The sequence below is a fragment of the Malania oleifera genome, chromosome 6 (assembly GCF_029873635.1).
Source record: "Malania oleifera isolate guangnan ecotype guangnan chromosome 6, ASM2987363v1, whole genome shotgun sequence".
In the NCBI taxonomy this organism is placed as follows: domain Eukaryota; kingdom Viridiplantae; phylum Streptophyta; class Magnoliopsida; order Santalales; family Ximeniaceae; genus Malania; species Malania oleifera.
In genome coordinates, this window is record NC_080422.1 from 26,560,469 (window position 1) to 26,580,865 (window position 20,397).

At 37.8% G+C, this 20,397-nt stretch overlaps 1 protein-coding gene, 1 non-coding gene and 1 pseudogene across 2 annotated transcripts; all 3 read left to right on the forward strand.

Moving 5' to 3' along the window:
- The first annotated feature begins 216 nt into the window (after positions 1 to 216).
- On the forward strand, positions 217 to 15,803 carry LOC131157785 (vestitone reductase-like). Its single transcript, XM_058112174.1, has 4 exons — positions 217 to 414; positions 880 to 1,422; positions 15,124 to 15,319; positions 15,460 to 15,803. The coding sequence occupies exons 1-4, from the start codon at positions 285 to 287 to the stop codon at positions 15,599 to 15,601; spliced, it is 1,011 nt and encodes a 336-aa protein (XP_057968157.1). The 5' UTR covers positions 217 to 284; the 3' UTR covers positions 15,602 to 15,803.
- Positions 10,599 to 10,704, forward strand: LOC131158967 (small nucleolar RNA R71). The gene has a single exon (XR_009137583.1). It is a non-coding gene; the product is annotated as a small nucleolar RNA R71 (small nucleolar RNA).
- Positions 15,804 to 20,182: 4,379 nt separating the features above from the next.
- On the forward strand, positions 20,183 to 20,320 carry LOC131158945 (U1 spliceosomal RNA; annotated as a pseudogene).
- The last annotated feature ends 77 nt before the right edge of the window (positions 20,321 to 20,397 follow it).

Genomic DNA, 20,397 nt, shown 5'->3' on the forward strand with positions numbered 1-20,397 from the left:
GTCTATTCATTGCCCCCCTCCAGCTCCACTTCTCTCTCCTTCTATGATACAATTTTTTTTGTAATTTTTATGATTCTAATATCCTATTTCACAAGGTATTGTTTCATAAAATAGGTTAATTTTCCTTACACGTCTTATGGTGGCAGGTATACCAAACAATATCACCCACCCCCCAAGAAAAGGTTTAAGGAGAAGTTTTGAACATTCTAAGGAGTAGTATCCTGTATACAGAGAGACAGAGACAGAGAGAGAGAGAGAGAGAGAGAGAGAGAAGGAGGAGGGAGATGGAAGGCGGAGGGGATAAGGGCGCAGTTTGTGTGACAGGGGGCACTGGATTCGTAGCATCATGGCTGATCATGAAGCTCCTTCAGCATGGCTACTCTGTTCGAGCTACTGTTCGGTCTCCCCCACCAGGTACCCCCTCTGTTTAATTTCTTCTTCTCAATTCCTAATCTCACCCCTCACCTCTCACTCAGCCCGAGAGTCCCATATTCACATCTAGCTGAAAACAGAGGATACCCCTTCATCATTTGCATGTTTCTTCATGGATTCTGTGGTGAGATGGACAAAACGCTGTGTCAAATGTTATCATTTCATCAGAATAAATGATCGGAAAAATTGAACCTTTTTGAGAATTAAAAATGCAGTCATTGAAAATTGAATCTTTTGGGGATGTATCATGCATGTTCCATGATCGATCCTGTTTGGAATCTGGGACATATTGGCCTGCTTTGTTTTGGGTTTCATGTTTGATACACAGACAAGCTGCGAAAACAATTCTTCTTTTTTTATTTCTCTCTTTTGGGAAAATTTTATCCACAGAGTGCCCTGTTCATGGCACCATATATCCTAAAATTTATGTTAATTTATGTTAACAAGGAGGCAAGAAAGACATCAGCTTCCTCACAAGCCTGCCAGGCGCAACAGAAAAGCTTCAAATCTTCAATGCAGACATGAGCAAACCAGACAGCTTCGACGCGGCCATCGAAGGCTGCGTGGGCGTTTTCCACGTCGCTCACACCACGGATTTCGAGAGCAAAGAACCCGAAGATAAAGCCACAGAAAGAGCCATCAATGGGACTTTGGGCATCCTAAATGCGTGCCTGAATTCAAACACAGTAAAAAGAGTTGTGTACACTTCCAGCGCAGCAGCTGTGGAGTTCAAACGTGACAGCAACGGTGTTAATGAGGAGGAGGAGGTGTTGGATGAGAGTGCATGGAGTGATGTAGAGTTTCTCAGAGGCTGGAATTCTAAAGCGGCTGCTTACATGATTTCCAAGACCTTGACTGAGAGAGCAGCTCTGGAGTTTGCAGAGAAGCATGGGTTGGATTTGGTGACTGTGATTCCTTCTTTTATTGTTGGCCCTTTCCTCTGTCCTCGCATTCCTAGCTCTGTCTACACTTCTCTGTCTATGATTTTGGGTACGTGTTCTTCGTTTCCAACGCAAAGTGATACCTTAATTTTTCGCAAAATATGTTATAGTTATTTGGATATGCATCATTTTAATGTATGGAATAGAAAGCAAAATTCTTCAAATATTAGATTTAGATTTGGATGGATTTGAATAAATTTTAATATAATTTTGTATTATGTTTTATCCAAATCAAATACAAAGCTAAATTCGAAATCTCTTCAAACATGGAGTTACTCTATGTGTGGGAGAAAATTTGGATTTGAATTTGTATAAATTTATATAAAATATAATATAATATTATATTAAAATTTATCCAATCCACTCAAATCAAATCTAACCCTCAAAATCTATGCTCCCAACCACGTTGTTAAGTAGCATTTAAGGGCATGGATTTCAAGTCTTGACTTTTGATTTGTATGGATTTAGATTTTGTTGGTGTATTTTAATATTATTATTTTATGTATTATCTTGGAAAAGAGCATATATCCTCGAATGGATTATGTATCTACTTTTAATTAGGTCTTCATTCATGTATTTCATAAATTCATAAGATTAATTATGTGAGTGTATCTTAAAATTGAGTGTATACCTATTTAATATCTATACGTCTTATTTATTAAGTGTATTGAAAATGAAAAGTCATTTTGTGCATATAAATAAACTCTTAAGGCATTGACACTATACGTCAATCTTTTCATATCATTCTCATCGTGTCATCCTCCTTTCGAGTCTAGAGAGTTTGAAAGGCAAAGAAAGTTCCTTTTTGTGGAGCTTTGGAGTCCTCCATTTGTATAAAATTGGAGAGAGTCATATGATTCAGTTCGGGTTGTTGTATCCGGGGAGAGGCAAGTCTTGAGGAGTTTCATTGCACCGGTTCGTGGGGTAAGCCAAAAACCACAAAGGGCTTGAATCTCCTTAAAGAGAGCGAGATATCTGGGTCTCAATCTATTTGTGAATCGTGTTTATATCTGTATTTATATTTGTGTTCAAGTTTAATGTTTATTTGATTTTATTTTATATTAAATTTCCTAATATTTTTAAGGAGAATCAAAATATGGAGCCTACAATTGATAAACCGAATAAAAATGTTGGAGATCTCAACAAGCCTTTTCGGTTTAAAGGAGCCTACTCCAAGAGATGGAAAAAAAAAAGGTACTCTTCTACCTTAGTCTCCTCAAAGTTACTTATGTTCTCACCGAAAATGAAGATGAGTTGGTCGATCACCACGAAAAATTAGAACAATGCGAAAAAGATGAGTATAAATAATAAGTATAATAGCCAATTTTTTCGCTATCAAATGATGGACAAAAAATCAATTGTGGAGCAAGCACAAGACTTTCAAATGATAGTGGCAGAGCTTACATCAGAAGGGATCAAGATTGGAGACAATCTCATTGTGGTTGGAATTATTGACAAGTTACCCCATCTTGGAGAGAATTCCATATCAGCGTGCACCACAAATAAAGAGGTGTGTCTCTTGAAACCTTGATCACTCGAATTCACATAGAAGATGAGGTAAGAGGACAAGATGCAATATGCAATAAAATGGTAATACAAACAACGGTAATACCACAAAGGTAAATTTAATTTTTTCTGAACATAATACTTTGCTCAAAGATCTTTTTCCTAAAATAAAATATATAAAAAAAAAACCCGCTTAACTAAAGCCTAAGAGGAGAAATATGAAAAATAATAGTAGACCTCAAAAAATGAATTGGGGCAACCCTAATCAAAAGAACTTGAACCAAGGACCCCCTTACAATCAAAACAAATAAAATAACAATGTTTATTATGTTTGTGGCGAAAGTGGGCATATTGCTCGAATTTGCAAATTTTGAAAACATGGGTCTATTCCTCAATCTAATATAGTTAAAGAACCATTTGTGATGATGCTTATTGATATAAATATGGTCCACAGTATTGAGGGCTGATGGGTAGACTCAGGTGCTAATAGACATGTCTGTTATGATAAATCTTGATTCAAAGTGTACACTCCTTTTAAGGAAACCAAAACCATGCTCCAAAAAAGATTAGATGAAAGATTTAAGTGACCTAATGTTGTTTTAGGCATGAAAATTACAAGATTGTGTGATGGTATATTTCTTTATCAGTCACATTACATTGAAATTTTTTTTGAATAAATATGGCTATAATAATTGCAAGTATGTTACTACTTCTTTTGATTCAAGTGATCACTTATTTCCTGTTAAGAATGAAAATGAAGTGGTTAATCAAGAGAAATATAATAGCATTATTAGTAGCTCGAGATATGTAACTGATTTAACCAGACTTAACATTGCATATGCAGTAGGAATACTTAGTAGATTTTCGAGCAAGTCAGGTAGAGAACATTGGAATGCTCTTGAGTGTGATGAAATACTTAGTTAATACAAAAAATTATGGCTTATTTTTTTTACTAAGTATCCTGTTGTACTTGAAGGTTTTTGTGATATTGTTTGGAATACTTTGTCAGGTGATTCTCTCTCTATTACTGGTAATATTTTTACTTTAAATGGTGGTGCTATTTGCTAGAAATATAAAAAATAAAGAATAATTGCTAACTCAACTATGGAAGCTGAACTTATTGCTTTAGCATCAACTAGTGAAGAAGCAATTGGTCAAGATGTTGTATAAAATTTCATTTTGAGAAAAATCAATACCACCTATCCTAATTAATTGTGATAGTACTGCGGCAATTGGTAGAGTAAATAACTGTTATTATAATGGTAAATCTAAACGCATAAGAAGAAAACACAGTACTGTGAGGTCATATTTGAGCAATGACATCATTAATGTGAGTTATATAAAATCTTCTGAAAATCTTACGGATCCATTAATTAAAGCCTTAGTAAGAGAAAGGGTCTGGAATATATCCAAGGGATGGGATTAAAGCCCATAAAATCATGAATCACGTATGAAGATACCCAACCTAAGGACTAGAGATCCTATAATTGGGTTTAATGGGAAGAATGAGTCATATGGTGATCGTAAGAAATGCACTATTATTTTTAAACACATCCTTATGTTGTAAGTGCATATATCCTGTAATGGAAGAGGTTAAGTTTTTAAAACTCATAATGATAATATGTGTCTCTTATGAGTGGGGTGTTAGAGTTACAGGAGCACTCTTGACAGATTTCACCTATGTGAGCATGAGAGTAGAGTCGCTCTCTATGAGAATTAGGCTTATTCTCAAATATGCTCATGAAACTGGGATTAACACAAGGCCGAAACGTGTTGGTTGTTAAAGCTCATGTCAACAACTGAATGATTATGTGTGAGCAGTAATACTTTATTTCCCTTAAGTAGTCATAGTTCAATTCTAAGACCACTAATGATTCTAGAGTAAAGGTTATTGTTCACTAAGTGAATATTTAATGCAGAGCACACCTTCATTATGCATAATTGTTGATATTTGATTGTTAAACTCTTTACGTGCATGGTACATACATAATATTAAAATGAGAGGGGAATTTTTAGTATATTTTAATATTATTATTTTATTTATTATCTTTGAAAAGACCATGTATCTTGGAATGAGTTATGTATCTACATTTAATTAGGTGTTGTGATATGTGGCTCATATAAGTGAGTGGAAGGCATGCACAAAGAGAAAACATGGTGAAAATCAAGATGCTGAGGAAACCGTCGATGATAGCATTGTAAACGTCAATGATTTGGCCCAGTTTCCGATAGATTTTTCTCTCTGGCTAAAATCACCAATAGTATGTTTACAAACCATCGACGATTTAGCTTGAGAACCCGATGCATATTTTCAAATTTTGAATTAGAACGTTAATTTGGTTGGGTTTTGGAGGGAGAACCTCCAAAAACTTTATATATATGTTGTGTATGATGTATTTGTAGATGATTGATGTATTGTTCATGTTATTTGGACAAGAAGATAGTGAAATTGTTGTCATTTGCTCCCATGGATGTAGGCATTGCCGAATCTTTTAATTCCTTGTGTATCTGTTGTTATTACTTTCATATAATTGTTGTGGATTGTTTCTGTATAGTTTACCAATGAATGTTGTGTTTGTATGATGATATATTCCGTTGTGCAAATTCAATTTACAACAATTGGTATTAGAGCTTTGCTGTAATGGCCTCTAGAACTTCGTCTACAAAATTTGATTTTGTCAAATTTGATGGAACCAAAAATTTCGGTTTATGGCAAACGGTTCCGAGCCGTGCACATCCCCATCTGATAATCACCACCGTCATAATACGAGCCATGGAACATCTAGTTGATAATGTGGTAAATTTTAGTGGAATCATAATGGGCCATGGGATGTCATCTATCTCACCATACAGCCAGGCCCTATCGATCATCTCAGCCGTCATCTTAAACATGATCCCCTAAACCACAGTGCTCTAGGTGCTAGTAGAGGGATCATGCTTCACATTTTTATAGAATTCCCGCACCAGCTCTGGATGAATAGAAGTGGTCAGCGGGGTCATATAATCATCGAACTTCCTTTTTTAAGGACATCGATGCAGCACTTCTTCCTCAGATGGGCTCGAGTCTCATCAAACTGGAATGTGTACATCGGCTTGAAATCGTAATCATCGAGGTTCATCCTCTGAGCCCTTTTCCCTTTGCCCTTCCTCTACTATTTTTTCTAGGCCGCTTAACCCTTCTTCTTCAGTTGGATCGGTGGATTTCGATCAAAATCGAAAGTAGACTCATCCACGGGCTGATCCTCAACCCTCTTTCACTTGGCAGTGGCACGAGAATATTGGAGCTGCGTAGAAGCAACTCGAGAATCAGTGCGGCGTATCAAGGTTCAAAGCTTCCTAGAAGGAGATGATACGGATGTGGCGAGGGTAGAAGATGAACAGACAACGCCTCCTAGAAGAGCCCTCGATGTGTAGACGAGTGAAACAAAGAGCAGGGATGGAAGGAGGCACACTAGAGAAGATCACCAAAGCTAGGAGAGACACTAGCCAGGGTCTCCGGAGGTGATTAAAGATGGTGGTGGCTTGGGTGACTAGGTTTAGGGTGATGCGATGAAGGGTAGTGCAAAGAAACGAGGGAGGAAAGTGTTAGGGCTTCGGGGGTGAAAAGGGATTTAAAATGACTTTTATAGTCCTGAACAGGTTGCACCAGCTTGGTACTAGTTGACCACTTGATCAACCCCCAACTTAGCTAGGAAAATGGGTTGTCGACCAGGTCACGCCAGAGTGGAGTGCTGGTTGCGCCCAAGTTGAACTCTTTTGGAATTTAGAGGGTCAATAGGAACTCACATACTCAACTAGGTCACACTTTGTGACTTGCTAGTTGAGCCCTGGTCAACTTATTTTGTGAAAAGGGCTATATTTCCCTAAATAAAGAACATGAAGGGTGGGCTTGGTTGCACCCACGGAAGCCCTAGTCACACCTCAGACTAAGACATTAACCTAAGACCTACTCTAAGGACCCTAGACTCTAACATACCCTATAATGTACAACCTAAAGACTCAAGGACTAAAGAAAACAAGAAAAACAAGTGGATTGCCTCCCAGAAACATTAAGTTTATTGTCTTTAGCCAGACACAATGAATTCTCATGTCAAACTCACCCAGGTTTGATAATAGGAATCTCCTCCACCATTCCCTCACTAACCCTCTTCTCACATGTCCAAAGCCTATTCTCTAGGCTAGAGGTTAAGTCATAAATAGCTGAGATATGCTTATACAGGTCCTCTAGACCAAAGAAGGAGGGGTAATCAAGCTGCAGCATAGCCTCAAGCAGATCCTTCAAAAGAATCGAAGGGGAAACCTCCTCAACACACTCATCGATCATATCCACGTCCACACATTGGACGTCTTAGGATAGGTGTTGGGAGGCATGAAACACATTCAGCTGGAGCTTCATGTTGCCAAAGGATACATCCATAATCTTGATCCGAAACTAGATTTAAGCATTGGTCGTAGCTAAGAATGGTCGACCTAGAAGGACAGGGATCGGATTATTGGTCGGGTCGGTAGGTTCCATGTCTAATACAATGAAATCAACTGGATCATAGAACTTATCGACCTTTACTAGGACATTCTCAACAACACCCCGAGGCCTTTTCATAGATCGGTCAGCAAAAATCAAGGTGACCAGGGTACACTTAAGCTCTCCTAGACCAAATTGCTTGTAGATCGAGTAGGGAAGTAGGTTCACACTCGCTCCTAAATCTAAAAGGGCCCTATCCATGGTGTAATCACCGATTTCACATGAGATGGTGGCAGCGCCAGAGTCCTTAAGCTTTGGGGGAATATGACCTAAAAGAATGGAGCTCACACTCTCAGTCAACCTGACTCTTTTTTTCATGTGTACCCGAGATTTGCGCTTTTGGATGCACAAGTCTTTGAGGAATTCGGCATACGCAGGCACTTGCTTAATGGTATCTAAGAGGAGAAGATTAACCTTTGCTTGCCTAAACATGTACCTGAAGAGCTGCAGGATATGGCACTGTAGGGACATAATGGGGTAATGCTCCTTCATCGGAGGAGGTGAGCATCATGAGATTACTCACCGAATTTGAGAAAAAGAGGATGCATGGTTCAACACAAAGGGCTGACTCGACAACTTGCCCTCATCCTGCCTACTTAAAGATCTAGCTAGTTGGCCCATGGTGACCTCTAACTTCGTTATGGATTGAGAGTGGGAATGGAGTAATTGCCGATCAACCTGGCGATTGGTGTAACACCCCAACCCGCCACGTGGGGCTCGAGGTGCTACTTTAGTAGCATTTGTATTCCTGATACCATATTCATCAAATAAAAGCAACGGAAATAAATGAAACATTCTCCAAAACATTGCCGGAGTTCTAAACTAATATTATACATAGGGGTTCCCAGATACCTATATCACCATCTAGAACTAAAGGTACACTATCTCAGTCCATACAACCATATTATATATCCAATTACTTATGACATAACTTACATACAATAAAGTTCTTACAAACACTCACACAAAAACTAGCTACCGCCCTGCCCCAGAGCTTACTAAGCTCGATCTCGAGATGGTCCTGAAAAATGATTTGTATATTAAGGTGAGACACTTCTCAGTAAGGCAGATTAAGTTTATATTAGTGTGTGGCCAGCATGAGTTTTAGTGTATATAGAAACATCCCATTCTCCATTTAACCAACAATAGCATTTTTTTCAAAAATATACTCACACCTATACCTCTGAAGATATGCATTTGTTTCACAGTATAAAACAGTTCAATGACTAGAAATACCACTTACATAAATTAATATATATGCGTAAAAGACACTTCCTAAGACTAAACGACATGCTTAACCCCCATGACGGGTTGTGCAGCCTGAAGGCCAGACTTAGCCTTGGGGGATCAACCCATATAAAGTCAAAGTAACCATATGCTAATACGTCTATAAACATCCACAACCCAATTGCAGTTCTGATTGCCTTACCACTTCCTGGTCCGGACACTAAGGAAAGTACAACACCTCTATGTAGGCCAATCGGCTGAAACCACCCTACACTTCCACTACAGTGTGGGCGCACATGACCAAATAATTCCCTAGCAACGGTATCGTGCTCACAATACAACTAGTCCTCAGGGTTCTTATACCATATCATGCAATTTAAGTAATGAAAACTGTAGTATAAATCTCATTTCGTATAAAATATGTCATTTCACAATAAAACCCGACTCTTAGCTGTCAAATAAAACTCGGCTCTCAACTGTCAAATAAAACCCGGCTCTTAGCCGTCAAATACAACTCGTCTCTCAGCCGTCAAATAAAACCCGACCCTCGGCCAGCAAACACAACCAAACCCTCGACCGTCACATAAAACCCGGCCCTCGGCCATCAAGTAAAACTTTGCTTGCAACCATAATATCAAAATCTAGTATTTTACATCAACAGTTCTAGTATTTTTCATAAACAGTCCAACATTTTCACAACCATATACAAATTTGGTTATACAATAAACCATACCAATTATTCACCCTCCACACGATTTCCGTATTTGAACGTAGTCATTTAAACAACCAAGAAGCACAGCATATGAAGTTCGTATGATAAAACCAAACTTTCCATCATTCATTTTATTCAAAATACCGTATCATATATCCTATGTCTGTAAAGTTTATTTTGAACGGTTGATTTTCGAAATAACCTTTGAAATCATAAGTATACATATATATAAAGCAGTTTAATTAGTTCAAATTTAATAAAAAACTGACTTAACTTAATCCCCTTACCTTTTTCCGGAAATTACACCTAAATGGTTCGGAAACGGCAAAACCCTAGCTTTTCCAACCAATAGAAATACGAGTATTAACTAGCCTTGAGGAGGGATAGACAATCGGGAGTAAGAGAGAACTCGAAAGAGCTTTTTAGTGAAGAAAATACGAAACCTTAGTAGAGCAAAAGAGAGAGAACTTGGATTTTCTCAAAAAAAAAAATGAGCTCACATCTATTTATAGGTGAGCAGCACAGGACAAAACTATCGACAGTTTTCCTGGGCTCCAAAAAACTATCGACGTTTTGGCCCTGCCAAACTGCCCTTCTCTTTTTTTTCCCCCTTTCCTTTACTTCTCCCTACTTTATTTATTTTCTTTTATTTTTCAGGTTCAGGTTCTTACAATTAGCCTCGATACCCTTAAGGGCTTTCAACACCGTCTCCTGAAAAGAACGATCATATTGGGATTGCTGAGAAGGTGGTTGTTGATAAGCTGATTGATGAGGAGCAGGCATGGAAGGATTCTAAGGATTTGAATTCTTAAATGGTCGAGGAGGTGCCGCATTGGGTGATTGCTGAGGTCTTTGGGCTGGAAAACCCAAAGCTTATGGCCTCCAGGAGAAGTTAGGATGTCTACTTCACCCAGGATTGTACTTATTGGAGTATAGATCATTGGTAGGCATGTCGTACCAATTATGGGTAGATTTAACTTCCTCCTGAACAAACTCAGATGTGGGAGGCGCATGGGGGAAATTATAGCAGGTATGGGATGGGTTTGAGCATATGGCGCACAACTCTACACGCGTTACCTGCTGAGGTGGTTGTTTTAGGGACAAGACCTGATCGAGTTTCTTAACAATGGTGTGCAGAGTGGGTCTAAGGTCATGGCCGACTGCTAACTCATAAAGTACCTCAACATGATGCATCGACCATGGATCTATCGCACTCAGCTCACCCCTCATAGAAGGTTGAACTAACTACCACCTAGGGACTTGATGGTGTGGGCATTTACACAAAAGGTCCCTAAAACGCTCCCATGTCTCAAAAAATTGCTCACCATCTATATATGAGAAACTGGAAATAGTCTTCCTAAGCTGGTTAGTCTTCCCGATGAGGAAGTACATTTTGAGAAATTCGTGTTGCATGATGGCCCAGGTGGTTATAGAGTTTGGCTCTAAAGAATTCAGCCAATACTTGGTTTTGTCCTTAAGAGAGAAGGGACATAGCCTTAAACAGAGGGCATCATCACCGAAATCAGGTATGCGGATGGTGGAGCAAATTTCATGGAACTCATCCAAATGCTTATATGGATTTTCATTTGAATTCCTACAAAATTTGGGAAGCATGGAGATAGTTGAGGCCTTGATTTTGATGTGCGTCGCCTCAACATCCGAGAATCAGATGCAAGACGGCAACGTGTATGCATTGGGTGTGAAATAATCCCTAAGAGGCTGAAGAGGTTGCTCCTCTACCACAAATTAATGGGGAGCAAGAGGTTTCGGGTTTTGGTTTTGATTATGGAAAGTGGGAACCGATTGGCATTTGACCATGATTTTAGGTTCGGAGGACTCAACTAACTCTGGACTAGAAGTGGATTTCCTAACCGACTTATGAGATCTCCCTATATCAAAGTCTATAGGAACTAATTCGGGATCCAAAGATCTCAAACCCTGCATGCACAATTTAGCACAAAATCCAAAACTTGAAATACAAACAAAAATAAAAACAAAATAAAAAATAAAAATCATGTAGTAAACTAACTAATCCCAAGTTCAGTAGAACAAGGAATGAATTTGGTGTCGATCTCAGGGACTTAGTGCAGCTGTTTACCAATTTAATCTAGTTTACTACGCTTGAACAATAATAAAAGAGTGAATTTTGGTTTTTCTATTAAACTATGAAAGCAATTAAATTTGAATTAAAGTTCTTATGAAAAAGCAAGTCCTTGGTTATAAATCCACCCTGGTTGATACGCGATAACTAGGTTCGGTCAATTATCCATACTAGGGTTTCAACGGTCAAGCAATCTGCTCAAGTAGCATAGCATAGCCAGGTTCGCACCAATCGTCTGGAGCATGATCGGGAGAATGGGGTATACCCTATCCAGCGAACACAAATTCCTCTCAAGCAATCATACCCTATTATACACAATTGACTGAATCCTAGCTATGTTGTGCTTACCTAGGGTTTCATCACAGCCAGAAAACTAAAGAAATTAGCTACTCATAACAGTCGACCTAGTCACACCCTACATTCTCTTGGTTGTGCCTTGGTCGAACCATTCTGGAAAATCTTCAATTTATTCTTTGTTTAGTTGATGGCTTCGACGACCTGGTCACACGTCTAAAGTCTCTTGGTCGCGCAATGGTCGAAGCATTCTATGAATCTACTTGTTAATCAGCACTTTGGAGTCTCCTTATCTTGACCTGGTCGCCCCTTATGACTACTTGGTCGCACCACATGGTCGAGAATAGGGTTATGCTGCTTTAGCTGAATCAAGGCCTTGGAGACCTAGTCGAGCACTTGGTCGAGCCTTGTGCTTCTAAGTTGCTTCATTGACTCCTTGCACTGCTTAACTCTTTAGTTTAAACTCCAATTTCCTGAAACTTGAAACATACCAAGTGTAACTTCGAACAATAATAAGAAGGGATAATTACAAAGTAAATAAGAACATCACATAGGTAAATGGGGGCCTAAAATATCATATTTGAGGAACACATCAGGGACCGGTGAAGATAACATCACGGGGTGGACATATGGATTTCTTGGGTTTATCATGAAAGGTCTCGGTGTATCTCATGTGGCACAAGTCAGAAATGTTTACCAAGTTTAACTTGTGGTTAAGGTGGAAAACTAGATGAGGAGAGAGATCCTCAGGTCAGACATTGGGACTGGGTACGCTAGTTTTGTTCTAGGAGTTTTGTGAGCATGGCAGGTTGTATGCAGGGCTTGCAAGGAACTTCTTAGTGAAGTCCGTGAGTATGGTGTGTTTCTCATTTAACTGATCACCAAATGTATCACTAGAGGGAGAGTGGCAGGAAAATTATCGGCAAGTTTTGTAGTTGACTATTATGGTTTGAGTGGATGTTCACAGGTGCACGTTTCTAGCGAGGTGAGATCTAGATTTGGTGTAATGTCCGGACAATACATCTTTCTAGTGTAGAAGAAAAGTGGGTTCAAGATGAGTGATCTAATGACAAACAGGGTGGCGATCAATGGAGACATGGTTTTTGGTGAGAAAGTCATGGTACAGTATACTCAAGTAAAGGAAAAAAAAAAAAATAGATGCCAGAAAACTGCAGCAGTAATGAACAAGTGTTGCGGGTGAAGTTACAGACTCAAGGTAGAGATGACATTGTTCATAATGTGAGATATTAGCAAGAAAACAACGGGTCCAGATGCACTATCAAACCATCATTCAGGTATAAATTTGATGTTCTAGTGTTTTATGCATTCATTTCTACCAGCAAGGTTCTTACTATTTTTCAAGATGCGGTGCACAACAAATGGAAAAATAGATTGATGAGTGCTATGGTGGAGGAGATAAAGTCATTGAACTGAACCAAATGTAGGAGTTGGTAGAACTTCTAAGATGGCAGAGGGTGATAGGATGCAAGGGGGTGATGTATCTGTTGTCTGTGGATAACATATTATTTGCTAGAAAGGCTTTGATTAAGGCTAATCAGTTGGAAACTCTGTTGAGAAAAGGTTTTGACATTAAGGTTTTGGGTACGATCAAAAAGGGTCTTGATTTGAAAATTCGAAAAGACAGAGCTGCAGGGAGATTGGTGTTATCTCATGGTGGCTTTGTGAACTGAGGTGCATGGAAATTGGGGTTATCTCAGGGTGGGTTTGTGGGCAGAACTGCAGGGAGATTTTGTTTATTATCTTAGGGTGGTTTTGTTTACAAACAATATAAATTGTCTACCGCTCGGTACCCAAGGATGAATGGTGATGTCCAGGATATGTCAAAGGTCCCCTATTCTGGTGCAATAGGGTGTTTCGGTAGACAACAGAGCGGTTTATTAGTTGTGAGATTTGTTGATGCAGACTATGCAGGGGGCTTTGATGACAAAAAGTTTACAACAAGGTTTATGTTTACTGTTGTGGGAAGGCTTACTTATTGAAAGTCTAGGGTACAGTCTCTGGTTGTAAGATCTACAATTGAATCGGGGTTCATGGCAGAAGGCGAAGCTGTCACTGACAAGTTCAAGCATTGCTTGGACTTAGTTTTTGTCTCCAATTGCTAGAAAGGAGACGGTCTCAACCTAATGTCCCAAGATCAAGGTGGAGCAACGGGTTCATGTTTTCGATTTTCTCCTAAGGGGTATATATTCGCCAAGGTGGATATTTTTGTGATATGTGGCTCATATAAGTGAGTGGCAGGCATGCATAAATAGAAAACATGGTGAAAATCAGGATGCTAGTGTCAACAGGGGAAACCGTCGATGGCAGCCCTGTAACCGTCGACGGTATGTCTACAAATCTTCGACGATTTGGTTTGATAACCTAGCACAGATTTTCAAATTTTGAATTGGGACGTTAATTTGGTTGGATTTTGGAGGGAGAACCTACGGAAACTTTATATATACGTTGTGTATGATGTATTTTTAGATGGTTAATGTATTGTTTATATTATTTGGGCAAGAAGATAGTGAAATCGTTGTAATTTGCTCCCGTAAATGTAGGCATTACCGAACCATGTAATTCCTTGTGTATTTGTTATTGTTGCTTTCATATAATTGCCATGGATTGTTTTTGTATTGTTTACCATTGAGTGCTGCCTTTGTATGATCATATATTCCACTATGCAAATTTAATTTACACAATATTAGGTCTTCATTGATGTATTTCATAAATTCATAAGATTAATTATGTGAGTGTATCTTAAAACTAGGTGTGTACTTATTTAATATATATACATCTTATTTATCATGTGCATGGAGAATGAAAGGTCATTTGTGCCTATAAATAAATCCTTAAGGCATTGACACTACACACCAATCTCTTCATATCATTCTCATCGTGTCATCCTCCTTTCAAGTCTAGAGAGTTTGACAAATGAAGAAAAGTATTTTATTTTTTTTTCTTTTTTTTTTTGTGGACCTTTGGACTCCTCCATTTGTGTAGAATTGGAGAGAGTCACACAATTCAAATCGGACTGGGAGACAAGTTTTGAGGAACTCTACTGTACGGGTTTGTGGGCTAAGTCAAAAATGGCAAAGGGTTTGAATCTCCTTAAAGAGAGCGAGATGTCGATATCTCAGCTTATTTGTGAATCATGTTTATATTTGTATATTTATTTGGATTTAAGTTTAATATTTTTTTTTATTTATATTAAATTTCCTAACATATTTAGATGAAACTTAATACAATTTATATTGAGTTTTGTCTAAATTCACATAAATTTAAATTTAACACATAAAATCCAAGTTCTGAAACGTCGAATTTATCTTCATTGGAAACCATTTTCTCTTCATAATTTGCTTTAATATATATGTATGCATGCATGCAGGAGACCAGGATCACTATACATATCTCATTAGTGTAAGTATGGTGCACATAGATGATGTGGCCGCTGCACATATCTTCCTCTTTGAACATCCTCATGCCAAAGGGAGGTACAATTGTTCTTCCCATGACATAACAATTCATGGATTGTCTGAATTTCTTTCTACCAGATACCCAGAATTCAAAATCCCAACTGCAGAGTGAGTCCTGTTTCGCCTTTCCCATTCTCTGCACGGTTTTTTTTTTTTCCTTCTTTTTTGCCTTTTAATAGTCTTCCAAGTTACTGAAAAATACATGGTTAACCTTTTCTGGGTCTTTCTCTTTTTTGGTTTATTCACAGTTATTTAAAAGATATTGATGGTTACAGAACAAAAGGGCTCTCATCCAAGAAGCTATTGGATTCTGGGTTCAACTTTGAGTATGGCCTCAATGAGATGTATGATGGAGCCATCCAATGCTGCAGAGAAAAGGGGTTTCTGTAGTTGTTGTTTAGCTCATGTTCTATCTTTTGAATCGCTATCGTGTTTATAATGTTGTGGACTAAGCTCTCTCTCTCTCTCTCTCTCTCTCCCCTTTTTTAATCTTTTTTCTCTTTCCAATGCTTGAAAACAGACTGGAAATTGGACAAATGTATGGATGAATCAATTAATGTGCGGGTTGAGCAATGATCAATGGATTGGTTTTTGACCCACTGATTCTAATTGTTTAATGGAATTAGGATACCTAACAAATGGAGGTAAAGGAACTCGCATTAAAGAACTGTAGATAGGAAAAGAAGAGTTGCTGTTTGAATTTAAATTTATATAAATTTAAATTCATGTTTGTTTTGATCTTTGGAGCATAAATTTTGGATCCTTAATTTGAATTCGTGTAAATTTGAACAGAACTCAATACATTTTTTTATTACATTTTTCCAAGCTAGTATTTGGGAGTATGAATTTAAAAGGTTAGGTTTAGATTTATAAGGATTTGAAAAAAAAGTTAATATAATTTTATATTATATTTTATTAAATCCACACAACTTCTAAATTTCCGCTCCTAAATATAAGAAAAATTTATACAAACTTAAATTTAGTATCGAATTCCTAGTCCCAAAAAAAAAATAAGATTGTGTTGTGGTTTTTTATTGGATATTTTGTCTGCGGACTTGGTTAATTTTGATGGTGCTGTTGGAGAATCAACTAATGTGGGTGGAGTTGGAGTTACTGCTGGTGAACACAATGGGATTGTCTTAAAAATTGTAAACATCTTCTCACCTGCTTGCAACAATTGCTAGAGTAGCAGTAGAGTTTGCTTTGGAGCTTAGCTTTTTTTCTTCTCAACATCATTTTGAAGGTGACTTCTTAGCTTTATCAACCAATTCAAAAATAATAATTACTCCTTCCTCTATTCCTTGCTAATCCATCTGAAGGTGAAATTTGAGAATAGATATTTTTTTATCTATTTCTTGTTATGAATTCATTAAAAATATATATATATTTATGTTGTCGTTATAATATTTTTTTAAATATCAAGATCTAATCATTCATTCTTAAGAAAGTGTTATGCAAACCAAGCATGATTGACGACGTTGTCGGTGCACATAATTAATTTTTTTTCAAAAAATTTTATTTCCCTTCATTTCCGGCAGTATTGATAAGCTGTACCTTCCCATCTGGCAAAGCCCACACAACCAATCCATCTTCTGCTTTTTCTAACCAAAAACTGGTTCAGCTGGCTATTTATGTTTCTGAAAAAGATTGTCACTAACATATACAATAGAGAGTTCTAATTTTGACAGCAGCCATGTGACATGAGCCATTTACAAACTCAGAAAGAGCTTAATGGATGAACTGAAAAATAAAAAATGCTACAAAGAATTTACAGCTGAATGTTACCATTTATAAAGGCTTGTCTGCCGCAAGACGAACTTTGTTCAAAGACTCCTTAAATGCTTGCCAAGCAACCATGTAATGATCTTGAGATATGATCCCTTCCTCAACAACTTGTAAGGCTCGTCTATGTAAGTGATCAAACCATTGAACAGGATTTGTAATATCGACATTGTTGCAGCCAAGATCTGGTATGTATAGGCGTTTAAAATCCTTCCTCCATCGCGACAAAATATTCTGAATTGGGATTTCCTCCACACCATTGTAGTTAAGAATACATAATGCCTGCCGGCATAGATAGCCTTTGAAATTAAAGCAACTGCAAATGCAGCGAACTTCCACACCCACGTTGTGTTTTTTGTTTTTTGGATTGTAATATAAGGACAGGGAGCTTTGAAATTGTGTTTTGACAATTAGAACTCTAATAATATATTTTGAGGTAATTTGTCTTCCATTGCATAATTATATTTTTAGTTATGGACAGGAACATTCAGGACCCCAATATGGCCGGACAGGTTGTGCATTTATGGTATCAAAGATTATTATAGGAATTTATGAAGGTTTTCCTATGTGGCACCCCGGGCCTCACGTGGTGGGTTCGGGGCTTCACTCTCTCTCTCTCTCTCTCTCTCTCTCTCTTCTTTTAATCTCTATTTACTCTATCTTTTCCTTGTTTCCTAGTCTATTAATTCAATACCCAACCCCACCCACACTTTTCACTCCTTCTATTATTTTCTACAATGTCTATGATTCTAATATCCTATTTCACAAGGTATTATTTCGTGAAATGGAATAATTTCCCTTAAATATCATATATTGGCAAGAATAAGATCTCAAACACTTCACTTTGACCATCTATTCATAACCAATCATACCCACACCTTAAAGAAAAGGTCTAATAAGGATATTGTGGACATGTTTGCACATTAAAGCACATAAAAAGAATTTTAAAATCAAAATAAATAGCACTCTAAGGATGGCTTGAGAATTTTAAAACTTACCACATAAGGGTATACAAAAAGCATTATTTTTCCTTTTAAGTAGTATAATAATGATATAGTAAATTTAAAAAGTCAAATTGATAAACTAAAAAAACTAACTAGAAGGGTATATATTTAATGAATATATATATATATATATATATATATATATAGAGAGAGAGAGAGAGAGAGAGAGAGAGAGAGAGAGAGATGGAAGGTGGACGGGATAAGGGCGAAGTAGATTCAGTAGCAAAAATCATGTCTTGAGCTTCATGGATAAGCATTTGGGCTATAACCAAATATTTACATATGGCCTACAATGACGTACACAAAACAGCCAGCTTGAGATGCTTAGGGGTAATGGAGACTTTCGAATGGAGTTTTTTTTTTTTTTTTTTCTATTTTATCTTTATTTTAAAATAATATCCTATTTAAAAATATATTTTCAAAATAATTATAACGTACACTCCCTGGACCAAACAACGAAATTTAAAGGGGCTGGACAATTGGGATAACAATAGGTGGCAAGCAAATATCGTTCGACCCAGCGAGACTTGCCTCAAACTGATTGCATCCATTGGTCATCTGTCACACGAGACCACGTTGCATAGCCTTATTGGAAGGACCCGGCAACGGCAAAACCAGCGAACTCACCGGATTCGAAATTAATCTTCAAAATCTACGGCTCCTCCACTTTCACTATATATATATATATATATATATAGAGAGAGAGAGAGAGAGAGCTTCAATTTCTTTGTTTTTTGGCTATTCAATTACTACCTGGCAATCAAACCATCTGTCTCTCAGAATAAAAAAAAATCTTCAATATTTTTAGCAGCAGGAAAATTGACATATATATGGGTGTTTCACTTTCTGGGGGTGTCTTCCGTTTTGCTTCTCTCTCCTTCTTCTCCCTTTCCTGTTTTACTGTTGTAGCTCAAAAACAGAGGCTGAAGTCGTCACCGTGGGTGTTCATGCTGTCAAGGATCTCGTCCGTTCCGGCCACCACCGTTACCTGGACGTCCGGTGAGTACTCAGCCCGGCCCCAACTATATATTTATATATATATATATATATATATATATATTGAATTGGGTTTCAGAATTTTTGTGAGAACCTGAAGTCAGCAAATCTCGCTGGATGTATTTTCCTAAACAAGGTATTATGATAAAATGGGAAAAAGCTCCTTTTAAATGGATTGTCACGCTAGCCCGCATGTATGATGTATCAAAGCTTCATGAACACTTCATTTTAACCAGTAGATTGCTAGTACAACCATATTTGGACTGCATGTATTCATCTCTCTCTCTCTCTATTCTTTTAATCTCTATTTCCTCTCTCCTTTATTTTCTCTAATATGAGTCCATTCATTGCCCCCCTCCAGCCTCACTTCTCTCTCCTTCTATGATACAATTTTTTTGTAATTTTTATGATTCTAATATCCTATTTCACAAGGTATTGTTTCATAAAATAGGGTAATTTTTCTTATTGTTTCATAAAATAGGATAATTTTCCTTGCACGTCTTATGCACCCTATATCGAATGGCACCACCCGAATACATTAAGATAGACTTTTTAAATGAAATTCAATTGGTTTCGCACGAACGTGCATATGTGCATTGGAAAGCAAAGCGAATTTAACCCTGCGTTTTTCCAACTTGAAATGCACAGAGCAGAGCAAAGAAATGGATATCCCCACAAAACAAAAGCTAACCATCTGTATACTCTCCTAGTTTAAACACACTGACTGCCGAAAGGCTAAATCTTCTTCATTAATGCATGTACAAGACTAGACAAGACTCCCTCCCAAAAACCGAACAAGTCTGCAAAGAGGATCAAGTGCACAGCTGCCATGATTAAGGTTTGAAGCTTTCTGCCAGCAGAAGACGATTCAACTTCTCAATCCAGTAGTTCTAACAACTCCCCTAATTAACGTTGCCAGGAAGAAGATGATTCAGACTCCACCCATGGTGGGATCTAAGATATGAGAATTTAACCAATTATGGGAGAGAGAGAGAGAGAGAGAGAGAGAGAGAGAGAGAGAGAGGGAGAGCTCACCGAAGAGAACGAGAGTGGAAACGAAGACAACTCCTCATATTTTCCGTTCAGGTTCACAAGGGGTGAGATCGAAAAAACTCTCCCACATCGGACAAATGAAAGAAAGAGAGGAGGAGGTCAGTGTATAAAATGCGCGGGAAGCAGAAAGGTCAACATACTTACCTGGACGGGGTCTATGGCAGATCAAGAAGGGTCGTGGCCTCCATTGCACTCGGGAGGGGCGTTAACCTAACATCTCCCCGAGTGGGAGAGTGTACGTCATGATTTGTTTAAGTGGGGGTCTGCGTCCGTACGGAAGGCGATTTTCTTTTAACATACCAATTTTTAATTAAAGAGGATGAAATTGAGAATTTGGACACACAAATTTAC

Coding starts and splice junctions, on each gene's coding strand:
- LOC131157785 (XM_058112174.1), top strand. CDS start 285: ATGGAAGGCGGAGGGGATAAGGGCGCAGTTTGTGTGACAGGGGGCACT. Junction 1,423..15,123: donor TTCTCTGTCTATGATTTTGG/GTACGTGTTCTT, acceptor GCATGCATGCAG/GAGACCAGGATCACTATACA. Junction 15,320..15,459: donor TTCAAAATCCCAACTGCAGA/GTGAGTCCTGTT, acceptor GTTTATTCACAG/TTATTTAAAAGATATTGATG.